The following is a 24,482-nucleotide window of genomic DNA, read 5'->3' as shown; positions in this document are numbered from 1 at the left end:
AGGTGTTCCACAGAAAACAAATCCTGTCCCCATCTCACCACGTGTCTGCTGATTCAGCTTACTGTCTAGCAGGTTTTCAATATCTGTTGAGTGAATGAATGTGCAACAGGGTGTTCATGAAAATCACCAACTAGTGTTCTTTCCCAAGAAGGCACATGATGTTTGTCTCTATTCCAGGAGCATTTCAAGACCATGATGTACGCTTTCCTGAACTATTCATTTCACAGTTTTGGTAAGTTTTAGTCATATACGAGACCAGGTGATGTCAGAGGATTTCTATCCATCTGTTAGTCTCTTTGGTATGTTCTTTGCCAAACTGCCTCAATATCATAATCGATTTTCCGCTATTTTTCCCCTGTAGTTGGGAGAAACAGCTAGCTGTCTAGTGGACATCTTCAGGCTCCCAAGTTTCATGTGTCCTGCTATGCCTAGCTTCTTGGTGGCTCTTCTTTCTTCATTAATTTACTCTCTTCTGTTGTCTACCTTCCAAGGCCAACTGGAGCTCTCTAATGAGTATTGACTGACCTTCCTGCCAATCTTCAACAACTGCATTTATTGGAAATCTTTCCTATCTCCTCTCAAGATCACTCTCTGATTTACCTAGTCCCTAAACCAATGTCCCCACCCAACGTCACAACCTCACCTAATATATGTACTTAACAGGCCAGTAAGTAATCAAATACTGCCCTAGATATTGACTATTCTTGCTGACAGAAGTAACACACCCTTCTTTCAAGACTAATTCACGCCTACGTTCTTTACGCCTTCAAAGATTTTGGACCCCTACTTGGCTTCCATTTTGAAACAGATTTCTTTCATTGACCCACATAATTGGAGTCAGTCTTCCAAGTGTGGTACAGAAGGGGTGGAGGTTATCCTTAACTTTTCAGACATCTAGCTACAGATACACAAAAACAATTCCACATCTAATTCGAGAGAGTTACAGAAATGTTACTTATTTGGATTCTTGTCATTTAAATGCTGTAAAGAGAAGCGTTTCTTTGATAGGAAAGCTTGAGCAGTTTATTTCCAATGTTCTAGTGTCATGTTAGGTGGTTGGTTTCATAGGTGCTCATTATATTAGAAATAAATAGAATAAATAAATAAATTAAAAACAAGGTATGCATCGACCAGTGATGACAGTGTCAGAAGCCAAGGATTATGTTAATACAAATATGTGCACCTGAGGGCCATCAGAGAGTTAATCCTGTTCATCTGCACTAGATAGGGACTCATATATAATTAGTTAAGAAATATGTACGTGGAGGTACTAAAAATTTCTTTGCATGAGCTGCCTAAATTTGGACATCATAGGCACTTTCACAGATTGCCAACATTATTTAGTATAATTTGAGAACTGAGATAGTGCTGAAAGGGTAGGAGGGAGGGCAAAATGATCAAATGTACAGTATAAGAACAAGTCAAGTGGTTGGGAAGAGGCCCCAGAGACAGAGAGAAGACCCCTCTCTGCTTCTCAACAATACGGCAGGCTCTGCCTATGCCTAGTCCTCTCATCTGGGAAGTGTCTGATGTAAACAGGAGCCAAGAACCTGGAAAGATGATAAGCTCATTCCTCACCCTTTGTCAAGGTTAACAGAGACAGAAGAGGAAACTCCAACTTTTTTTTTAATAGTTTCTCCTTTTCTTGCTATCTGTGTAGCCTTGGAACCAAACGGTTACAAAGCAAACAATAACAAGCCTTAGTTAAGGCTTTTGACGTTTAATCACAGGATGATTGGCACTATAAGCTTATTTATTGATGACGAACTTAATCAAAACTTAGAGCAGACTTAAATCTCAGGTCCTCATAGGGAAACTTTCAGATAAACGATAAAAGGGCAAAGATCTGACTTATCAGAAGTGTTTGAGTGACCTTTGGATAAAACCCAGTGGATCTCTGGTACTGGATAAAGAAGGGCCTTTGGGGCTTCCCTGGTGGCGCAGTGGTTGAGAGTCCGCCTGCCGATGCAGGGGACACGGGTTCGTGCCCCGGTCCTGGAAGATCCCACATGCCGCGGAGCAGCTGGGCCCGTGAGCCATGGCTGCTGAGCCTGCGCGTCCGGAGCCTGTGCTCCGCAACGGGAAAGGCCACAACAGTGAGAGGCCCGTGTACCGCAAAAAAAAAAAAAAAAAAAGGGCCTTTGATGGGGTGGGGAGGAGAGAATATGCTCAGGTATAGCCGGTGATGGTGTTAATGCCCTCCAGCCAAAGACCATCAGGAACACACCTGTAGTTGAACAAGTTGGACGTATTACTTATCGCAGCTGGGGGAAATGCACACCACAGGGAACTGTGGGAGTCTCAGTAAAAGAGTGTTAGAAAGAACCTGTTATAGGATTTGGGCTTGGGTGGGCAGCTGAAGGGAGGGTCTAAGGAAGCAAGGCTTTGTTCTGGATTGGATGCTCTCAAGAAGCAGTGGCACTTCTGAGTGAGTTTCTCAATAAATCTCATCTCTAAGGAGGGCTGACTAAAGTGAGCTTAAAGCTGGAATTGGCTTTTTTAAAAAGAGCAGCAGTTACTCACTTTAGACAAGAGAGAGATGTGTCTGGTATTTTGTGGTTGCCCAGAGATCTTGTTTCCATCTAACTTTATTTACCATAGTCTCAGAGTGACCTTGTCTGAGGTCAATGTTCTGTGAAATTTTTATGTCCGACAGGGCAAACATGGCCATGTTCTAGCTGTGAGTGTCAGACAACTTCCTGGGTGTCAGGGGCTGCTTTTTTTTTTCTTTCCTAACGCAAAAGAATAGAGAAAGAGCCTTTGTTTCTCTTACAGAAAATTCAAAACTGTACTTCTCTTGACTGAGCATAAGGGATAAGTCAGAAAAAGATTAATATCACAATTAATATCACAAGAGATATCCTGGGAAAGGATGGTTCCCTAATGATCCCCTAGACTTGGTGGAAGTCTTGGTTGTAAACCAAAATGAAGTTGGGACCGTGCTCAATACTCAAGGGGCACTCACTTATTGTCTGAAACATGCCCACTCCTTAAATGTAGGTTCTGGGCCATGCCTAGGAGGAATAGGAAGCAGTCATGAGAGTAGCAGTTTGCTTTTACATAGGAGGGATAACAACAAACCTTTACAATTCATGTAATTTCATTTGCTAACTGCTATAATTGGTGCACACAGAAGGAATTGAAATTTAAAACGGAAACTGGAAGATGCATTTCCCCAGTGCTCAGACTTCCCTTGCTAAACTTAGAATCTCTGTTGGGATAGGAGATTAAGGTAGTAAAGGTCCACAGCCTCACCCAGATTTTCAACATTTTTTTAGCACTAAACTACATGAAGCCACTAGAGAAACACTTCTCCAAGTTAAATTAAAAACCTTTTTTTTTTTTTTTTTTGCGGTACGCGGGCCTCTCACTGCTGTGGCCCCTCCTGTCGTGGAGCACAGGCTCCAACACGCAGGCTCAGCGGCCACGGCTCATGGGCCCAGCTGCTCCGCGGCATGTGGGATCTTTCCGGACCGGGGCACGAACCCGTGTCCCCTGCATCGGCAGGCGGACTCTCAGCCACTGCACCACCAGGGAAGCCCAACCTTCTTGTTTTATCTGCCCTCTTTTAAGAAACATTCATAACATGTTTCTTAAACATTCATAAAACCAGTATAAAATGTTGGTTTCTGAAAGATACATTTCCCACATTTGGGCATCCTCTTCTAGTCTAGCCACCAAGTCACCTAAAAATTCATTAAATAAACATGTATTGAACACAGACTGCAATGCTAGTTACTGTTACAGCGTCTGGAAGTACAAGGTAAACATAATAAAGCTCCTTCCCGTGTTCCAGTTAAAACGTAAAAATGAACAAATAAACATATATCAGGTATGTTAAGTCCTGTGAAGTATTACAAAACAAAGGATGGGGAAGAGAGTGTTCTGGGATAGAGGAGTAGACAATGGGTAGTGAGGTCCAGGAAAGCCTCTCTGATAAGGCGACATTTGAGCAAATTCTTAAAGGAAATGATGGAGCAAAGCCTGCAGATAATTCACGGCAAAGAGAGGTAAAATTATATTTGGCATATTGAGAGCAGCAAGACAGACATGAGTTTCATCCCTAGAACAGTCAATAGCTACTTTCTCAGATGTAAGTCTTGACCACAGATTTCTGACCTTAACATTCTATTAGGGGCCATTAACCTAATGGACACTTGTAACTTTTGAATGTCTGTCCTCAAAGTCAAGCCACATTTCACAATAAATTTTGCAGCTGCTCCCCTCTGAAATTTCTCTGACTAAAAAGAAAGAGGGGCTCATCTCAGTAGTTGTTATGGCCTCTACCAAAGGGACTGAATGGAGACATGACTCTATACTTTTCTATACTAATTTCTGGGCCCCTGTCAATGACCCGATGGATCCTGTAAGTAGAATTTGGAACCAAATTCATACGGAGAAAATTGATCTGGAAACAATTGACAAAATTTGCATAGCAATGAAAATTTTAGTCGTATATGTTGATGCCCATCACGACAAATGTGTAGAGAGTAGCGGGAACCTTAGACTCAGTTACTCCTGGCTTGTCATTCTATATCCACCCTTCCCCCTTTCCCCCACCTGCCCAAGCTGAACGATGTCCATTCGACCTCAGTTCAAATTAAAAGACACTTTGGATCACAAGTCTCAATACATAACGGGAAGACTTAAAAAGGAAGGCCTTCATGTCACAGGAACTTCAGAATAAATTCTGAAATAACATTTGCAGGAAAAAGAATTATGTTGCTGGTCTTTATAAGAGTAGGAACTTTAACACACTCTTCCTCCGTAGGAATTTTGTTATGGAGATATTTGGCCTTCCATGATTCCCAATCCCCATACAACAGCCCCTCTGGCATCTTGATAGTTGCAACCCTTGTGGGATTGTGTATGAAGATGTATAAACCACACTGGTGTAGGTGCAATTATAGGAACTTGGATCTGTTGTGTGCCTACCCGTTGGGCCTGATATTTCAGAGCTGGAGGAAGAACATCCACGCAGCCTTGGGCTAAGTCAGCTCCACTGGTTCCCAGATGGCTGAACTCTTCGGTACAAAACCAAAGTTTATGTCTGACCTGGAAATGGGAGGAGTTTAGAAATGTAAGAAGCCTCCTCCCTCATTCATCAATGGAGGGAGAGAGTTTCAGCCTGGATATCTCTGGAGTGGCAGTGATTTTCTCCAAGACATCTTCTGTGGTTGGAATATTACTGGCTCCTACCATATATATTCCATATACTTATAACCCAAAAAAGAAAATATCACCCCACATTAATTTCACAAATGCACCAAAGGAGAATATGAAAACTTTTATAACTCTGAATTAGGGCTGGCCACCTGTCAAGATGGCCAGCAAACTCCAGCTTATTGCTTTAAATAAACATGCAGGCAGGAACTTGCCCCTGGCAACAGACCATGCTATAATTTGAATAAAGGTTATCATACATGTACTACAGAATGAAAAATGTGGATGAGTCTTCCCTGAATACTCTCAAGTTGATGACTTTGCTCTTTACTCCCACTACAACACAATTTTAATGAATACACTTGAGCATTTTAATGTTAGGAGATATAACAGTACTTATATTAGCCTGGGTCCTCCAAGAGGCAGAAGCCTGATGAGGTCAGGTGTACAAGAGGTTTATTAAGGGAAACACTTGTGAGAGAAGATGGAGAGAGACCCAGAGGAGGCTGGAAGAACCATCAGACTGCGATGTAGTTTTAACCTTTGTGAGGAGAGAGTGAAAGAGGGAATGGTTTGCATTGTAGGTGTCAGAAGGTTTTGACAAGGCCTCTGGAGAGTCCGTGAGCCAAAGTCACAAACCAAAAAAGTCCCACGTCTCCTTAGTGCCCCCACCATACTTAATCACTGGCCAGCAGAAGCTCCTGGGCCACGTGGCTTTGGCGCCAAGGATTCTAGAGCACAGCAGCTGGGTCCGTCCGTCAGCTGCATACCCACTCCCTGCAGTTGGGAGATCTGAGCCGAGCATTTTCATAGCCACAAAAACACTCCTTCTTGAAACAGCTGTAGACACCTGTTCTGGATCATCTTAGTGACTTAATTAACCTCGCCAGTGACTCATACCAGTACAGGCACATAGGTGGATTCATCCATCTCTATTCCTAAATTAGAGTGTGGCTAATCCTTTCCAGATTCCTGAGGCCCTTTAGGGAAAGACTATATGGGACCACATTAAGTTTAACTCGTAACTAAAAATAATTGAAGAAGGAGGCCAGTGACTATTAATGCTAGCCCACAGTTGCAAAGCATGTGTATAAAGTAACCCCTGCATTTGGCGTAGTGAGAAACCGGAATTACTGCAGAGATTTTCCTCTATTTGACAAAAATGGACTGATGTAACACTAGTAACAATGAAAACTCTGATCTGTGTACGCTAGACAATTATTACATTGTTTATAACCCAAAAGGAGCCCATCGTTGCAGTGCAAAGGGCGTGGATTAGCATGCCTGGCTTAAGCTAATTCGTATCTACCCTTGGAACTGGAAATGGCTTCATTGCCCCCTGAACCTTGTAGGGGAGAGGTAGATTATCTGAACAAAATTGCGATTTGGTTAGAAAGGACAAGAGAGGTGAGGTAGAAAAGAGACGTTGAGGAGGTAACCTCAGTGTTTCTTACATGGCATTTCTTAAAAACCTTCCTACAAATTGGAGACTACAATCCAAGCTCCTTAGTATACCAGCCAAAGTCCCTTAAAATCTGGCCCAAATGCCTCGTAGAGCTAGCACTATATATACAAGTCCTGTTACCAAGCTTCACTCACAATGAACATTTTTTCTCAAACCAAGCTTTTCACACACACATCTTCATGCTGCAGACTATGACACAGCCTCGCTTTGTAATGTCTGCCACCCTCATCTGCCCACAAAGACCATACATATTTCTCCAAGGCTAAGTTTTAGTGTTACCTCTGTAAGTTCTTCTCTGATATCTTGATTAGAAATCATTGCTTCTTCCTTTCTGTTCCCTTGCACTTAATTTGCAGCCAATTCAGCATCTACATAAATCCATCTGATACTATAGTTGTTTCGTGTCTCCTCTCCTCTCTCGACTTACTGACCACAGTATCACCGTCATCTCCCAGAGTGCCTCACAGAATATGTGCCCCGTGAGAATATTCTGACTTTCATGGACTAGTTTCTGTGTTCTCCTGGGTGGGAGGAAAGGCCTGGGGGTTCACACCTTCACATGAGCAATGATCCTTAGTCACATCCATGCTGGTCACCATCTTTCATTTCCCAATTTTTTAAAATGGACCCTTATGCTGTGCCTTATGTTGCTTTGTCTCCATTCTTCAGCCAACCCTTGCTCCCAAATGGCAGGTACGTTACTGATGGTGGGTCTGCTTCTGCTCTCTGACCCTGGAAAAATCACCTTTGTTTGAAATCCCTTCTTCTGTTAGATCAACACTGAAATAGGCTCAGGAATCCTTTTAGAACAATATGGTAAAGTAAATATGGTATTTTACCATAAAGACTGAGATTGATGTAGGTAGAAACCGGTTAAAACCTAAGAGCACAAACTCTCAAAAGAGATCTTGAGCTCAGCGCTGTCATGGAACTTGCTTGACCCTCCCTCAGGGCTCGTTTCCCACTTTGCTTCTCAAAGGTCAGTTGTTTGCTGGTATGAGACCAAGAACTCAACTAACTTCACCTCACATTGGGTTTCCATCCTGAAGTATTCGGAAATTCTGATCTGTTGTATCCAAACTGTCTTCCTTGTATAGGTTTCGCCATGCTCCTTCTTTCTGCAACATGACTGCATTTGGTTCTCTGCCAATCAGGTTTGCACTAATCCTCCAAAGACTTATTTACTCACCAATTCAACAGACAGTTCTTGAACATTCACTATATACTTATTTATTCAACATACATTTATATATTTATTAAGATACTACATTCCAGAAATGAACCAAAATCAATGGTGGGCAAAAAGGAGACAGACTCCACACTCATACCATGAGAGCCTATGAGAGAGAACAACATTAATCAGATGAGCATACAAATAACTGTAAAATTACAACCTGGGTAAGAATAGAGGTTTATCAGAAGGACGATTTAGTACAGTTCTGGAGGTTAGGACAGTCTTTCCTTAGGAAGTGATGACTGAGCTAAGATATGAAAAAAGAGTCATTTTCTAGGAGAAGGAAATTGCACTTTGGTAGGAGGGAGTTTTGTACATCGAGCAACCTTAAAGAAAACCCCTGGAGGGGAGTTTGGCCAAGACGGTGGAGTAGGAAGACCCTGAGCTCACCTCCTCTCACGGCCACACCAAAATTACACTATTTACGAGGATAGTAGAGCAAGGACTGATGAGAAAAACCAGAATCTACCAGAAAAGATCTTCTACAGCTAAAGATATAAAGAAGGAACCACAACAAAAGGGGTAGTCGGGACAGAATCATGGTACAATCAAGACCCATACTCCCATGTAGGTGACCCACAAACAGGAGAATAATGAAAATTGCAGAGGTTCTCCCCAAGGAGTGAGGGGTCTGGGCCTCACATTGGGACTCCCCAGCCTTAGGGGTTCTGCACTGGGAAGACAAGCCCCAGAATGTTTGGCTTTGAAGGCTAGCACGGCTTACTTTCGCAATAGTCAAAGGGCTGTAAGAAATAGAGACATCACTCTTACAGGGCACACACAAAATCTTACCCACTCCGGGACCCAAGGCAAAAGCAGTAATAGGAAACGAGCCAGGGTCAGACCTGCTTACTCATCTTGGAGAGCCTCCAAAAGAGGCAGACGGCAGCTGGGACTCATTCTGGGGACACAGATGCTGGCAGCGGCCATTCTGGGGTGCTCATCCCACGGTGAAGCACTGGTGTTGGCAAGTGTGATTTGGGGATCTGTCCTCTAGCTTATTAGAACTGGGACCTGACCCCACCGACCAGCCAGCCAGGCCCAGTCCTGAGACACCCCAGACCAAGTAGCTAGCTGGGTAGAAACACAGCCCCAGCAGACAGCAGGCCAGCTACCATAGGACCCCTTGAACCCCCAGTCACCCCAGGACACGCCACTGCCCACCAGAGGGGCCGGAACCCAGCCCCACCTGCCAGTAGGCCAGCACTAGCCCTGGTACCACCAAGGCCCTGCAGCCCCACACAATGGAGTATTACTCAGCCATAGAAAAGAATAAAATGTTGTCACTTTCGACAACATGGACGAACCTAGAGGGTATTATGCTAACTGAAATAAATCAGACAAGACAAATACTTTATGATTTCACTTATATGTGGAATCTAAAAAACAAATGAACACACAAAACTAAACAGAGGGCTTCCCTGGTGGCGCAGTGGTTGAGAGTCTGCCTGCCGATGCAGGGGACACGGCTTCATGCCCCGGTCCAGGAAGATCCCACATGCCGCGGAGCGGCTGGGCCCGTGAGCCATGGCCGCTGAGCCTGCGTGCTCTGCAGGCTGTGCTCCGCAACGGGAGAGGCCACAACAGTGAGAGGCCCACACGCCGCAAAAAAAAAAAAAAAAGAACACTAAACAGAAACAGAGTCATAGGCACAGAGAACGAACAGGCGGCGGTTGTCGAGGGGGTGGTGGTGGTGGTGAAGAGGTGAGGGAGGTTAAGAGGTACAAACTTTTAGTTACAAACTAAATCAGTCACAGGTATGAAATGTGCAGTGTGAGGAATATAGTCAATAATTATGTAATATCTTTGTACAGTGGTAGACAACAACTAGACTTACCAAGGGGATCATTTTTAAACGTACAGAAATATCAACTCACTGTGTTATGTAACAAAAAACTAATACAGTGTTGTAGCTCAATGATACTTCAAAAACAAACTCCTAGGAAAAGAGATTATATTTGTGGTTACCAGAGGCTGGGTGTGGGAGGAGGGTGAATTGGAGGAAGGTAGTCAAAAGGTACAAACTTCCAGTTATAAGACAAATAAGTTCTAGAGATGTAAGGTACAACGTGATAAAGATAATTTACATGCTGTACCTGATATACAAAAGCTGTTCAGAGAGTAAATCCTAACTGTTCTCATCACAAAGAAAACTTTTTTCTATTTCTTTAACCTTGCATCTATATGAGATGATGGACGATCACTAAACTTATTGTGATAATCATTTTCTTATGTATGTAAGTCAGATCATTACGCTGTACACCCTAAACTTATATAGTGCTGTACATCAATTAAAACTCAATAAAACCAAAAGAAAAAATAAAGAAAGAAAAAGAAAAGTTACATTTAAAAAAAGAAGGACTTCCCTGGTAGCTCAGTGGTTAAGAATCCACCTGCCAATGCAGGGGACACGGGTTTGAGCCCTGGTCCAGGAAGATCCCACATGCCATGGAGCAACTAAGCCTGTGCACCACAACTACTGAGCCTACGCTGTAGACCCTGCAAGCCACAACTACTGAGCCCGCATGCCACAACTACTGAAGCCCGCGTGCCTAGAGCCCGTGCTCTGCAATAAGAGAAGCCACCGCAATGAGAAGCCCTCGCACCGCAATGAGGAGTAGCCCCTGCTCGCCACAACTAGAGAAAGCCCGCACACAGCAACAAAGACCCAACACAGCCAAAAATAAATAAACTAATTAATATATATTTTAAAAAAAGAACTACAGTAGATGAAAAGTATTCTCCATTCCCAAACACCCTGGAATCACTTATCAGAGGTAATCACTTATAAGAGGTAATCACTTATCAGAGGCAACTTATGGTTATCAAGGTCTTCACACACACACACACACAAAGAAGCTGTGTGTCTCTATAAAATCTTTTTCTATATTAAACAAGATAATATTACACACACTAATCAACACATTTTAAACATTAAACTTTTAAACATTTCCATACTAGTACCTGCAGAGTTACTTCATTCCTTTTAACAGTTGAAAAGTGTTCCACTGTATGATGTAGCTTAATTTAACCACTAACTTACTGTTAGAATTTACTGATTAGGTAATTTTGAGTTGTCTTTGGCTTAAAGAACAGAAATGTACTTTCTCATGTTCTGGAGACTGGAAGTTCAAGATCTAGGTGCCAGCAGGGGTCAGTTTCCCTGAGGTCTCTCTCAGTGGCTTAGGGATGTCTCCTTCTCACTGTGTCCTCATATGGCTTGTCCTCTCTGTGAGGGCATCCCTAGTGTCTCTTCCTCTTCTCACAGGGACACCAGTCTTATTAGATTAGGGCCCCACCTCACTGGCCTCATTTTAACTCAATCACAATTCAGCCCATAACAAAAAGCATTTCACAACATATTAAAATAAGTATCAGCACTTCATTCCTGATTGCCCCCACTCTCAAACAAACAAAAAAAAAAACTGCTTTAAAATCCTGAAAGTATATTTTCGTAAAGATCCAAAGAAAAATAGAATAATTAGCATTGTGTTAGATTAACACCAAAGAGGGAAAATGAAGAGTCAGTCAACTACCCAGTGTACACTTAAGGGGAGGCAGGGGTGGAGCCTGGACTTGGGAAGGGAATGAAGTGGAAGAAGCAGAAGCTGGATTGCAAGGTTTGAACTTCATTCTTGGCAAAGGTGAGGGTGAGCTGCAGGAAATAAATGACATGTTCTATACAGATAGGCAAGAAATGGAGTTTACCAAAGTATATTTTTACCCAGGAAGAAGTCAAAAAGAGATTTAAAAAATGAAAATACATAAAAGGGAACTCGACAGCAAGATCCTGGAGGAGGTGCTACCTATTTTACAAAGAGAATGGGCTCGAGATCTGGTGAAGGCACCGGCCTTGATAAGCCCCGAGACAGAAGAGAATATGAGTGAAGTGTCCACAACATGTTAAAATCAACGAGGATGTAAGATTAACTGCTACTTTTAATTCATGCTTATAAAAAGACAGTCATGAACCTTTAAGAAAAACAGATACATCCGGTAACTTTATGAACAGTGCAATGATTTACATGTATAACCAGTGTTAGCCCCAAACGGGGGTGGGGGGATTATAAAATAGGGATCTAAAGCCCCCTTCTCCATAATCACTCTCAAGTACGCACGCGTGTCCCCACCCCTACCTGTTACTCTCTCCCCCTAAAACAAAACAAAAACTCCATAAAAGTTAAAACAGCGCTTCTGCTGCACAAAGCTGTGCAAAATCAGATTCGCGGCAAATTTAGAACTCTTTAACCTTGATTTTGACCTTCCCACCAGTTTTAGGTAGAAATCCAAGCAGCAGCCACTCTATAGCTTTAGCTGGAATGGACGTGTCTGGTGGTGTAACGGGCACGTTTCCTTCCCAGCAAGCACATCACTGGGCGGCATTTCTGCCTACACTCCCAGACTCAGTTCTCTTGGGGGAGCTCCGTGGACCGCCGAGAATCCCGCCCGGCACGGGGTGCAAGGCCGGTCGCTCGCCACCAGGGGGCAGCCCCTCAACTCAGGAGCCGCCCTGAGGCGGTGACACGACAGCCTGGATTCTCCGGCGCCGCACCCCCGGACCGGAGAGGAGGGGACCCAGTTCCACGCGTGGCCCAAGCAGAGCCTCGGCCGTGGGTTACGTTACTGTTGGGGGATTCTTCGCCCCGAGTCTGCCTTATTGGAGACTTGGCGTGTGCTTTCCTCACCAACTGTGACAGCAACTTTGCGGAGCTCCCTCTCGCTCCGACGCGACCCTCGGAGAGCCCGGGGTAGCCGGTTTCGGCCCGGACAACCGAGGGCCGAGAGGCCCCACCTCCCGGGGGGGCGGGGCAGGCTGCGAACCCCGCAGGAGCCCAGCCCCGCCCCTGGCGCGGCGGGGAGGAGCCTACCGGGCACTGCCCCCTCGCCCGCACCAACCCCCTCGCCCGCCCCGCCCCGCAGCTCCTGCCGCGCCGGAACCGCCTGCCGAACCTCGGCTCCGACCTCCACGCTCTGGCCTGCATCGCGCACCGCGGCCGCCCCATCGTGAGTTTGCCGATCCGAGCGGGTCCGTAGGGTGGGCCGGGGGCCGAGCACCTGGGGACACGGGTACGCCCCAAGGTGTCAGTTACAGATCCGAGAAGGTTCCCGGCAATCGGGGTGTCTGTCTTCTTAGGTTCACGTTCTTGTTCCGTTTCGCCCTTCTTTCCCTATTTGCTGTTTGTCTCAAGACACTTTTCGCTCGCCTCTTTGAATTTGTGAGTCAAGAATTTGACAAAAGATGTGTGATTGTGTGTGGGTGTGATTCTGGGTGCGCGCGCGCGGGCATGTAGTTATGGAAAGCTGTGGTCAAAGTTCTGAGAACATATTACTCATCTCCTGGGTTTTTTGGTGCTTTTCCTGTAAAACTTGGGAGGCCCGGATTCGTGAAAGACCTCCCTTGTCCTGTCAGAGGTGGTTGGCTCGACCTCAGGCTTCCTGATCTCTCGCTGCCTTTTCCTACCCCAAACCCGCAAGCTGAGCTCACTCACCCACGGGCTCCATACTCCAGCTGGGAACTGGTGCTTTTTTGTGAATTCACTTTACTGGGGGCAATATTAAGAGGTGGTAGATGGGAACGGCAGTTTAAAACCAAAAAAAAAAAAAAAAGGAGCTGGAATTCTACAAGGAATACAGGGCATGCTCAGGGAGCCAAGCGTACCAGAGATTTGTGGAGAAAGTGAAGGGAAGAAGTCTAAAAAACTGGAGAGCCCGTACCCTGGAGGCTTAAAATCCAGGGTGAGCCACTCAGTTTTTACCTGGGGGAGTGGATGAACCTGAGAGATCTGATTAGGAAGACGTGTGAGTAGGATGGCTTGAGGGAGATTGTTGGTGGGAATGTATCCTGGGGACAGAAACCAGATTGGTTTCATCTAGATATGAATGTAAACTGAAGGGACTGATATTTGAGAGATACGTGAAAGAAGATGAACAAAATGAGGTGGCTGACGGTGTACGGAAGCAGGAGGGAGGAAGGACAGAGGCAGATGTAGTGGAAGGGAAGGGTTTGGTGTCTGTCAGTTTAGATTGTTCCCCAAAGCAAAACCTGATAGAAGGACCTGAGTGCAGGTGGTTTATCTGGGAAGTGAGCCCAGTACGGCACAGTGAAGACATGGGGAGGAAGAGACCAGGAAGGAGGGGAAGCCAGCAAGGAAGGGCTGTCGCTGAGCTCTTTACCGCTGTGGGCAGCTGGAACTCAGTTCCTTGGGTGACCTCGTGAGGGGCTCCAGAATGCACCTAGGACAGCCCTGTGGCATTTATCCGTGACGCCCTCCCCCGGGTGAAGCTTACCCTGTATCAGCTCACCGCCACTTCAGGGCACCTGCCAGGTGAGAAAGGTTTCCCAGTGTCCAGGAAAGTCCTCCAGGGCAGTTGCTGGAGTCACAGGCGGTCCGGGGCCCCCAGAGCACCTACTACATGGCTCTTGTCACTTAGGAAGCTAGAAGAGACAGCAGAGGAACAGACACTAGAGTTTTCTCAGTGCTCATTGTACACCTGACACTGGACAAGGCATTTTTATTCGCATTCTCTTCATCTTCAAAAACAATCCTCCAAGGGCTGTACTATTCTCCTTATGTAAATGGAGAGACTAAAGTGTAAGTAATTTATCGAAGAGGAGCTGCTCTGAAGGGAATAATTAACTCAGTTCTAGGCACACCAAAATTTAAAAGACCTGGTAAACCTCAGGATGCTCCCCAAGTAGAGGCGGGGAGCTCCCTAGTTAGGGCAGATATGATAAATTGGGAGGCGTTTCCAATTCATTTGGTCAAAGCTACCAGAAGAAATTTAGTTTCTGAAAGGTCAACTGACTTTTTCTTCCAGAGAGGAAAATGCTAAGTCAGCTCAGGTCTCACCTCGATCTACCTGCTCCGTGGGATCCAGCCCCGCCCTCACTCCATTCAGGTCCTGCTCCTCCCTGTGTGTTCCTCCAGCCACCCTGGGGCTTCTCACTGCTAAAATGCTCTCCTGCAGCATTTCAGGCCTCAACTTAAATGTCACGTTTCAGCTTCAAGGTCACTTTTTCCTGTAGGCCTTTCCTGTCATCCAATCTAAAGTAATTTTCCGGTTGCTCGATATCACTATGTTTTATTTTCATCTAACACTTATTAATTGCTGCATTTTATCTGTTTATCTACCTAATTATTGTCCTTCCCCTTCTCAAATATTAGATTCGTGAAAGCAGGGACCTTGTCTGTTGTGTTCCTTGCTGCACCCCCAGGCCGTGGCACACAGTGGGGGACCTGACAAGTAGTTTTCATCTGAATGCATTCAGTTGTTTTTGTTTTCACTCATTCCTTCATTTGTTCTGACCAAGCTCAGTCTTTGCTTTCTTCTCCTGCAGCTGACTGAACCATGGCGACAACTCCTGCTGCTGCCTTTGAGGCCCTCATGGATGGAGTGACAAGCTGGGATGTCCCTAAAGGCCCCATCCCCAGCGAACTCCTTCTAACTGGAGAGGCTGCCTTCCCGGTGATGGTGAATGATCAGGGCCAGGTCCTCATTGCTGCGTCCTCCTATGGCCGAGGCCACCTTGTGGTTGTGTCCCATGAGGGCTACCTGCTGGACGCCGGCTTGGCCCCATTTCTTCTCAATGCAGTGGGCTGGCTCTGTCCCTCTCCTGGGGCTCCCGTTGGAGTGCACCCATCCCTGGCATCACTAGCAAACATCCTGCAGGGCTCTGGGGTTGAAGCACAGATTCAGCCAGAACCGAGAGAACCCCTGGGGGTTTATTGCGTCAATGCCTACAATGACACCATGACTGCAGAGCTGATCCAGTTTGTGAAACGTGGAGGGGGCCTGCTCATGGGGGGCCAAGCCTGGTATTGGGCCAGTCAGCATGGTCGTGACAAGGTGCTGTCCAAGTTCCCAGGGAACCAGGTGACCAGTGTGGCTGGTGTGTACTTCACTGATACCTGTGGGGACAGAAGCCGGTTCAAGGTGTCTAAGAAGGTGCCCAAGATCCCTCTCCAGGTCAGGTGAGTGGTGTTTCCCTATGGGGAGTCTGATGTATGTTCACAATAGATTTGAGCCCCCTCTTCGGTGAGCTTCCAAATACACCTGATTTTCCACTGCTTTTCAGAACCACTACAAATAGAAAATAGGACAATTAAAATGCACTGAAGCCCAAGAGCGGCTGGGTTCTCACTGCCACTCCCACCTCTGGCCAAAGCGACAGTCTGAAACTTGTCTTATTCATCAATCTGTCTAGTGCCTGAGACTTGGAGAGTGTGTGTCAGTATCTCTTAAAGGAATGGAAAAGCATTTGTTTCTTTGTGTGAGGCACATACCATGTGCCAGGCCCCATGCAGAAGACCCTTGCTGTCTTGACACTTATATTCCAGTGGAAAATTAGGCAACTAAGGAAACAGATACATACTCTAGCACGTATTGATAAGAGCTACAAGGAAAGTAAAGCAGGATAAGTGACAAAGTGACAGCGAGGGGAGTGGAGAATGCTTTAGTTAGGGTCATCAGGGAAGGCTTATCAGTCAGGCCTGGTCAGCATTAACTGGTGTTTCAAACAGAAGGGATTTAATATGGGTAGCTAACTAAGCAGGCGACACATAGCTGAAAGCTGCACAGGAGACAGCGAGGTAGCCAGGAGATGAGCAGCAGCAGGACTGGCAGAGGCAGTGGTGGTCCAGCAGCCCAGGGGCTGTAGCCACCTGGTGGAGGCCTGTCCAGCAGGAGCCGGGACCCCAGATGCGGGGACTGTCTGATGGGACCTGGAGCCTAAGAGAAGACACAGTGATGGCCAGAGACACAGCCTGAGAGAGACACATACCTCCGCTCCTTCCTCCTTCCTGCCTTCGGGCTTGGCTGATGGACTGAATGTGGAGTGAGGGGGGGGAAAGAGGAGTCAAGCATTTTGGTGGTCAAATGCCTTAAAGGTGAGTGTTGGGGCTTCCCTGGTGGCGCAGTGTTTGAGAGTCCGCCTGCCGATGCAGGGGACGCGGGTTCGTGCCCCGGTCCGGGAAGATCCCACATGCCACAGAGCGGCTAGGCCCGTGAGCCATGGCCGCTGAGCCATGGCCGCTGAGCCTGCGCGTTCGGAGCCTGTGCTCCGCAACGGGAGAGGCCACAACAGTGAGAGGCCTGCGTATCGCAAAAAAAAAGGTGAGTGTGTTGCCACGTAAGGAGCTGTGAAAGTCTATGAGAAGACAGATTAGAGGAGGTCAGGAGTTTAGTTTTGGATATCTGGGGTTCTAGGTAACTTGTTATCAGTAACTCACTGTGCTTGGCCACATGTAACAGAAGCCTTATCATAGTGGATTGACCACGTAGGAGTTTATTTTTCTCATGTAACAAAATCCGGGCAAGATAATCAGGCCTGGGGCACTGAGTCCCTGCTTCATGATGACCAGGTTCGTTCATGCAAACCCATTCGCTCCCTTCCTCCCTCGCCCTCCATCTCTCTCTTGCTCTCTCCCCACCCCCGTGGCCCCCACCCCTCCCATCACAATATTTCACTTTTATCTTTATGGTTACAAGATTGGTACTACTGCTTCAGGCACTATAATTACACCTCCGCAAGAATAAGCTAGAATGAATACACCTGCTGAATATGTCTCTTCTAATGCAGAAAATAATATATTTTCTGGGAGCCCTGACCATTAGGCTTCTATTATATTTCAGTGGCCAAAATTAGCTCACCTGGCCAACTCTAGCTGCCAGAGGGTCTGAAGGGCCGAATATTTTTAAATGCGCCCTGGCATCTCTGAAGAAATCAAGACTCTGCTACAAGGAAGGGTGTACACATATTTAGTATGCATTTAGCAGTGTCCTCAGCCCCAAGTCCTGGCTCCCTTGGTCTTCCTTCCCTCGGAGAGGGTTGGGAGGTGATGAGTTACTCAGAGAGGCAGGGTGGATCTGATTCACTCCAACTTCTCTTTAATTCTAAGGGACAAACAAGGTTAAATCCCATCAACCTAACTGCTCTTAATTGTTCCAAAGGACTCCTGTTCATCAAACTAAACCTGTTTTTCTTCATCCACGCCTACATTTGTCATCTCTGCCACTGAATCTGAAGTATGTTTTATGTTTGTTTTAACTTTTAATTATGGAAAAGTTCAGAGATATGCAAAAGTAGAACAGTACAAAGAGCCCCCATGCAGCCATTACCCAAGCTCAGTAACAGCCAACTCAGTCAATCTAATTTTATCTGTAGCCACACCCTCGCTTCACCCCAGATTATTTTGAAGCAAATCACAGACATCATATCATTCCATCTGTTTTTTAATATGTATCCCTAACGATGTAAATCGTTTTGAAAACATAACCACAAGGCACCATTATCATACCCGAAAGAAGTAATACTCTCTTAATGTCATTCGTTTCCATAACTGTCTTATTTTTTCACTGTTTGTTGGAATTGGTCTTTTATTAAAACCCAAATATTTTGATTGCTTGATATGAATTTTATGTCTCATATAATGTTGAGTTTCTTTTCCAATTCTTTTTATCTCTTGCTGCTTTTTTGTTGAAGAAACTAGGTACTTTGTCCTGAAGTTTCCCCACAGTACAGAATGTGTTTCCTTCAAAACAATCGGAGTTTTGCTGATTGAATCCCTGTGGTGTTATTAAATGTATTCCTCTGTTCTCTATATTTCTTGTAAATTGGAAGTTAAATCTGGATTCTACAGCAGGGATTGGCAAACTATGGCCTGTGGGCCAGCCCCGTTTACATAAATAAAGTTTTATTGGAACACAGCGGTGTCCATTTGTGTCCATATTGTCTGTGGTTGTTTGCACAGGCTCCGGATGCGCAGGTTCAGCGGCCATGGCTCATGGGCCCAGCCGCTCCGCGGCATGTGGGATCTTCCCGGACCGGGGCACGAACCCGTGTCCCCTGCATCGGCAGGCAGACTCCCAACCACTGTGCCACCAGGGAAGCCCTGTGGTTGTTTTTGAGTTACAGTGGCAGAGTTGAGTTGTGTCAGTGGCAAACATGTGGCCCACAAGCCTAAAATAGTTATTATTGGGCTGCTCAGAAAAAGTTTCCCACCTCCTGGTTGAGAGGCTTGATCAGATGCGTGTTCGAATTTTATATAAGTCAGTGCGTGACCGCACTGGCCAATGGCTTGATCCTTGTAGAACTGGGATGGCAGGCAACATTTTTTCCTTACAGTTTGTCTTACAAAATATCAGATATTTGGAAATTCAGTTAATCGAAAAAATTACACTGGTAGCTCCGGCAAAGCTGAATGTAAGACTTGGTTTTCAAATTTCTCTTCCTATTCTGGATCTTCCTTCAGCTCCTGAAAAACCAATTTATTTTCCTTATTCAGTTTCAGCTCAAACACCCTCCTCAGGGGAGTCTTCCTCAATGACTCTTGAAACTAAGACTAAACTTCCAGTTTCACTTTTCTCCATCTCTTGCCTAAACATCAGTGATCACGATCTGTAAATACCCAACGTGTGCTTGCTGGTACCTGTCTAGCCAACCAAAGACTAAAGTTCCACGGATGCACTGATCTTGCCTGTCACGTGTGCTACGTTATTCTCAGTGCCTGATGTGTGAAACATGGTAGAGAGAAACAGGTATTTGTAGACTGTGTAAATTAATGAATAAATATATGAACGAATACACATCCTAAACCACGAGAAAGGAAAGGGTGGCCTGGGTACCAGGGTTGAGCCTACAGACAGCTTCATGTTATAGAATGTGCTGTGTCTCAGGCTTCCAGCCTCAGCCCAAAACTGAGCTGGAGTTGACTGACCCCATCAACTCTAAAGTCTTAAAAGGCCTGTATGGTGCCCAGGCCCTCAGCTCAGATTCCTGCCGCCTTCACGCATGTCTCCTTTGAGGTTTTCAGTGAACTTTCCTGCCAACAAATCTTGGTCAATGGCTCCTGGGCTGACCGAACAGGTTTGCTGACTTTAAATTGCTGCAGGAGGCTCTGGAGCTCCTTAAGGGAACTGCCCTGTCTGCCCAGGGGAGGAGCAGTCTCATAAAACCAACAAAAGATCCTCTCAAGGGTCCTATCCCCAAGGGCAAAACCTGCCTGCACACCTAGTTTTACACACCTGAGGAGGTCCTGCCTGTACTTGAACGTGCAAAGCCAGACCCAAAGGCATTTGCTGCTTTTATACCAAGATACAGGAGAGTCTGGGGAAAAATTAATCTCAGATCAGCACCTCATTACTCTTACACATGGCATAACCTACAAGGTCTAGAGTGTATTAGGAGCTGCTCATATAAAAGTAAATACAAACTAGTAGCTTAGGTTTATGCCTCTCTTAAAGATGATGTGTTACCTCTCTTGATCATCACCACATTCCCACAGAGTGCAAAGGTCTTTGTCTGAGGACTCTCAGCTTGTAAGCAGCACTGTTCTGTTTTCATATTCAAGACCCATAAATGTAGAGAGTTTCCAGGTAAAGGTGGTGTGAAATGAGCCTAGAGCCCAGAATTGCCCTCTCCACCAAATCTGACCAAGTGAATGAAAAGTAGTAAGCAAACAACTAAATGTGGAGGTTCTGATGCTGATCCCACGTACTGCGAAAGCAGAGTCGGTGGGAGTGCCAGCTGACTGATGTGTGGCACGGTGTGCAGTATCTCCTGAGACTGTATCTACCCACGATGCACAACCACAGGAAAAAGTTGAAACAAATCCAAGAAGTATCACTGATGCCTTCTCATGCTGTAGAAGAATGAACAAATTGGGTGAGTAGACACTTAAGGGAAAAAATCCTCAAACGTAAAAGCAGCAAAGCTCCTTCAGAATTTGGTGGAGGCAGAAAGGGATGCTGGAGTTCGCCATCTTCCAAAGACAATGGTGGGCTGAACACCTCCAGTGCATTCCATGCCTGGCTGGGTGGAGTAGGCCTTGCTTTAGGTCCCTAAAGAGGGGAGGGACACGCCCCCAGTAAGGACAGCAATAGGCCCCAGCTGATCTTTGCCCTTCAGTTAGAGATAGACGTTAAGCAATAAGAAAGTGGAAGGAAGCATTATACAGACCCCAATGTAATTTGAGAAGGTGGTGGATGTGGTACGTGTCTACAAACAAACTGGTCTGGGGTAACTCAGAAAGAACATCAAGAGGACCTCACCCACACGATATCAGAACATGCAAAAGATCTGCTCATGCCCATGGTGAAAAAAAAAACAACTGTGTAATAACTATATAAAAAGGCTATATTAAATTTAAAAGGGAAATATTAGACAGAAATTTAGTGTGGAAAGACAACAGAATCAATCATGGCTGGAAGAAAAATATGACCCAATGAACAGAACAGAATATTTGCAGACTATATAATTAGTGAATAAATACATGAATGAGGACACATTCACTCCTTGAGAATGCTTCATGCTCTAACAGAACTTTCTAAAAATGTATGTTATATAAAACAAGAGACAGAATGAGATGAAAAGGGGGAATTTCAGAGTGAAGAAAACAAATTAAGAAGCAAACACCCCACGTGAAATAGGTCTAGTAGCCAGCACACGGGAGAGAAGAGACAAGGCCAATGCATGGTGACAATGACAGCAGCTCGCCTCACACTGAACTCTCTGATCATTGCTGTCGTTACTATGACAGGTTTTAAATCTCCATCAGAAAGCCATCTCCTGTATCACCTGTTTGCTCAGGTGTGATTTGGTACCTGAGCACTGCCACCTCTCCCTTCCTTTCCTCAGTGCCCTCTCTTGCACTTCCAGCTCTGAAGGAGCACATGCTTTTCCTTTTCCATAAATGCAGTATATTCACACTTTCATGTCTACTTAAAGCCTCTTTTGCACAAAATATACCTGTTGATTGCCGCATACCCAACTGTGGTCTTCATTCAAAACTCAGTAGTTGAGAGATTACTGGTGTGTGGACAACATCACTGGCTTTAGAGACAAACCACCCTGGATTTGTTTCCTGTCCTTTCCAGTTATTAGCTAAGAAACATGGGGCAAATAGCCTAACTTTTCTGTCTCATCTATAAAGCAAGAATAATAACTTTCAGGTTTATTATAATGATTGAACGAGATGATCTGTATGTGTAAATAAATGCCTAGAACATATTAAACCTCATTAAATAATAGCTACTTTCATTATGTTATTATACAAACTTAAATACTGTAAATAGATATTATACAAGACTCAAATATTGGTAAATAGAAACATCTGTTGAGAATTCCTTGACATCCCATCTTCTATGCTTGCTTGTCCAGCCTTCCTCCCTTCCTTTCTTCCTTCTCTCCTCCCTCCCTCCCTCCCTCTCTCGCTCCTTTCTTTTCTTTTGAGAAACATTTCACCTTTTTTAAAAATTTTTTTAAAGATTTTTCTTTTTGATGTAGACCAATTTTTAAGTCTTTATTGAATTCGTTACAATATTGCTTCTGTTTTCCGTTTTGGTTTTTTGGCCGCGAGGCACGCGGGATCTTAGCTCGCTGACCAGGGATTGAACCCGTAACCCCTGCGCTGGAAGGCAAAGTCTTAACCACTGGAACGCCAGGGAAGTCCCGAAACATTTCACCATTTTACAAAAAATATTTCAAAATGAATTCAAGCTTATAATGAAAAATACAAGGGCAGGAATACAGACGCAATGTAGAGAATGGATGTGTGGACACGGGTCGGGGGGCGGGAGGGGACGGGTGGGATGAACTGGGAGCTTAGGTTTGACATAAATAAGATACATAGATACCATGTGTAAAATAGATAGCTAGTGGGAACCTGCTGTACAGCACAAGGAGCTCAGTTCGGTGCTCTGTGATGACCTAGATGAGTGGGATGGGGGGGTGAGGGAGGTCCAAGCGGGAGGGGATACAGGTATACATAGAGCTGATTCACCTCATTGTACAGCAGAAACTAACACAACATTGTAAAGCAATTATACTCAAATTAAAAAATGTATAGAGGAGAGTGGCCAAGTGTCTTTCATCCCACACCACAGTTCCCAGTCTCATGCATCTGGACTAAGGCAGCCGCTCTTAGAAGTTTGATACGGATCCTGTCAATTGCTTGTCTATGCCTGTGTGTGTGTTCTAAAACATTATATCTTTAATGTATCACGTTTGAGGATGTCTTCATTTCTGTTATATTTACACAATGAACTGACAGAGCACAGCATTCTAGGCTCTCACTTTCTCACCCTCAGATTCCAGGCGATATTGCACCATTGTGTTCTGGTTCTAATCAAGTTTGTCAGTCATTCTGCTCAAATCATCTCTATCCTTTTTTTCTTTTTTTTTTTTTAATTGATCCATTGGATGCTGAGAGATCTGTTACTATTTTCAAATGTGATTATGAATTCATCAAATTTTAATTTTCTTTGTAGCAGTTTTTGCTTTCAGCACTTTGTTTTTAGGCCCATAAAAATTAATGAAAATTATATCTTTGGAAGGCTTAACTTCTATTCATAGAAAATATTCATCTTTTGTTTAATTCTTTCCTCTTTGAAATCAATTGCATCTCATATTAATACCGGCACTTCTGCTTTCTTTTTGTTGTATCTTCCAGATATACCTTTGTTGATTTCCTCATTTCAATCTTTGTGTACCATTTATTGATAGTTTCAATTGTGTCTTTTGTAAGCAGCTTATACCTAGATGTTTTTAGCCCAGTCTGAGAGCATCTGTCTCTTCATATACAAATTTAATCCAGTCCTAGATAGTGATAATTCAAGTGTATTTCTTACTCTTGCCTTGTTGTTTCCCAGTTTTGTTTTTATACTTTGTTTCTTTTTACATTTTTTCTTCGTTACAGTATTTGACCTAGTTTTCTCTACTCCTTAAATTCTCCCAGCATATTTGTAGATTATGCTTCTCAGTTCTATTTTTCCATCAGTTACCTTAACATTTAAAATTTAATTCTTAATTACCTGAGAAATATATTCATACCTTCTCCGTATTTGAAAAAAAAATACTGATGAGACAAGTCCCCTTTGAGCAGCTCTTTCAATACCAACCCCTTGTCTCCATCACACAATTCAGAATACTTCTTACACTCCTGTGATTTTTGTCCTGACTTTTTTGACATATATATTGACATATATTTATTTTGTTTTATTTTTGTCTTATATAAATTGTATCACCAAATTGTTAGTTTTTATTTTTAAAATTTTTACTCAAAAAACTGTTTTGGAACATCTGACCACGTTAGTTCTCAGAGGTCTCCCTGTAGTTTGTAACTGATAAATAGTAAGCTGTAGTATGATTAAATGCCAGGCTTTTATTTGCTCCTCCTTCATGGTACTCTGCACACCATCTTCCCACCCCTTCCCCAGGAACCATGTTGACAACCCAGGATGTCATCTTCCATAGTTTTCCTCAGGCCCATATAATCATTTCATATATAGTATATGTATACATACATGGGTGTGCACACATGTCTCTGTATATATGCATGCCTATGTGTATATATAAACACATAAAAATACATACACACACATGTACTCCTGTATAAGTGAGAGGGTGAGTCCTTTTTCAGAAGAAAGGTGAGAGGCATTGCAGCTCAGAGGCTGCTCTCAGCCCACTGCATGTTAATTTTACATGATTGCCCCCTCATTTCTGTGGCATGTCTTACTACCGCTAGGTAGTGCTTCCCACCGGACACCACACTAGGTGCTGTTGGAACTAGAGACACACAAGATATGGTCCTACCCCTGGGTAACTTTCTGATTCAGTTATCA

The 24,482-nt window shown here is 44.5% G+C and overlaps 1 protein-coding gene across 1 annotated transcript in view; it reads left to right on the top strand.

Annotated features, from left to right (window-relative positions):
* Positions 1-12,761: 12,761 nt before the first annotated feature.
* Positions 12,762-24,482, top strand: part of TCAF2 (TRPM8 channel associated factor 2) — a 30,323-nt gene continuing 18,602 nt past the window's right edge. Inside the window, exons 1-2 of the mRNA XM_067747272.1 lie at positions 12,762-12,866; positions 15,202-15,835. Of these exons, the coding sequence (XP_067603373.1) occupies positions 15,213-15,835 (623 nt within the window). The 5' untranslated portion in view covers positions 12,762-12,866; positions 15,202-15,212. The remainder of the gene's footprint in view (positions 12,867-15,201; positions 15,836-24,482) is intronic.

This window comes from Pseudorca crassidens, chromosome 8, assembly GCF_039906515.1.
Source record: "Pseudorca crassidens isolate mPseCra1 chromosome 8, mPseCra1.hap1, whole genome shotgun sequence".
Taxonomy (NCBI): Eukaryota; Metazoa; Chordata; class Mammalia; order Artiodactyla; family Delphinidae; genus Pseudorca; species Pseudorca crassidens.
This window is presented reverse-complemented; position numbering and strand designations above follow the sequence as displayed.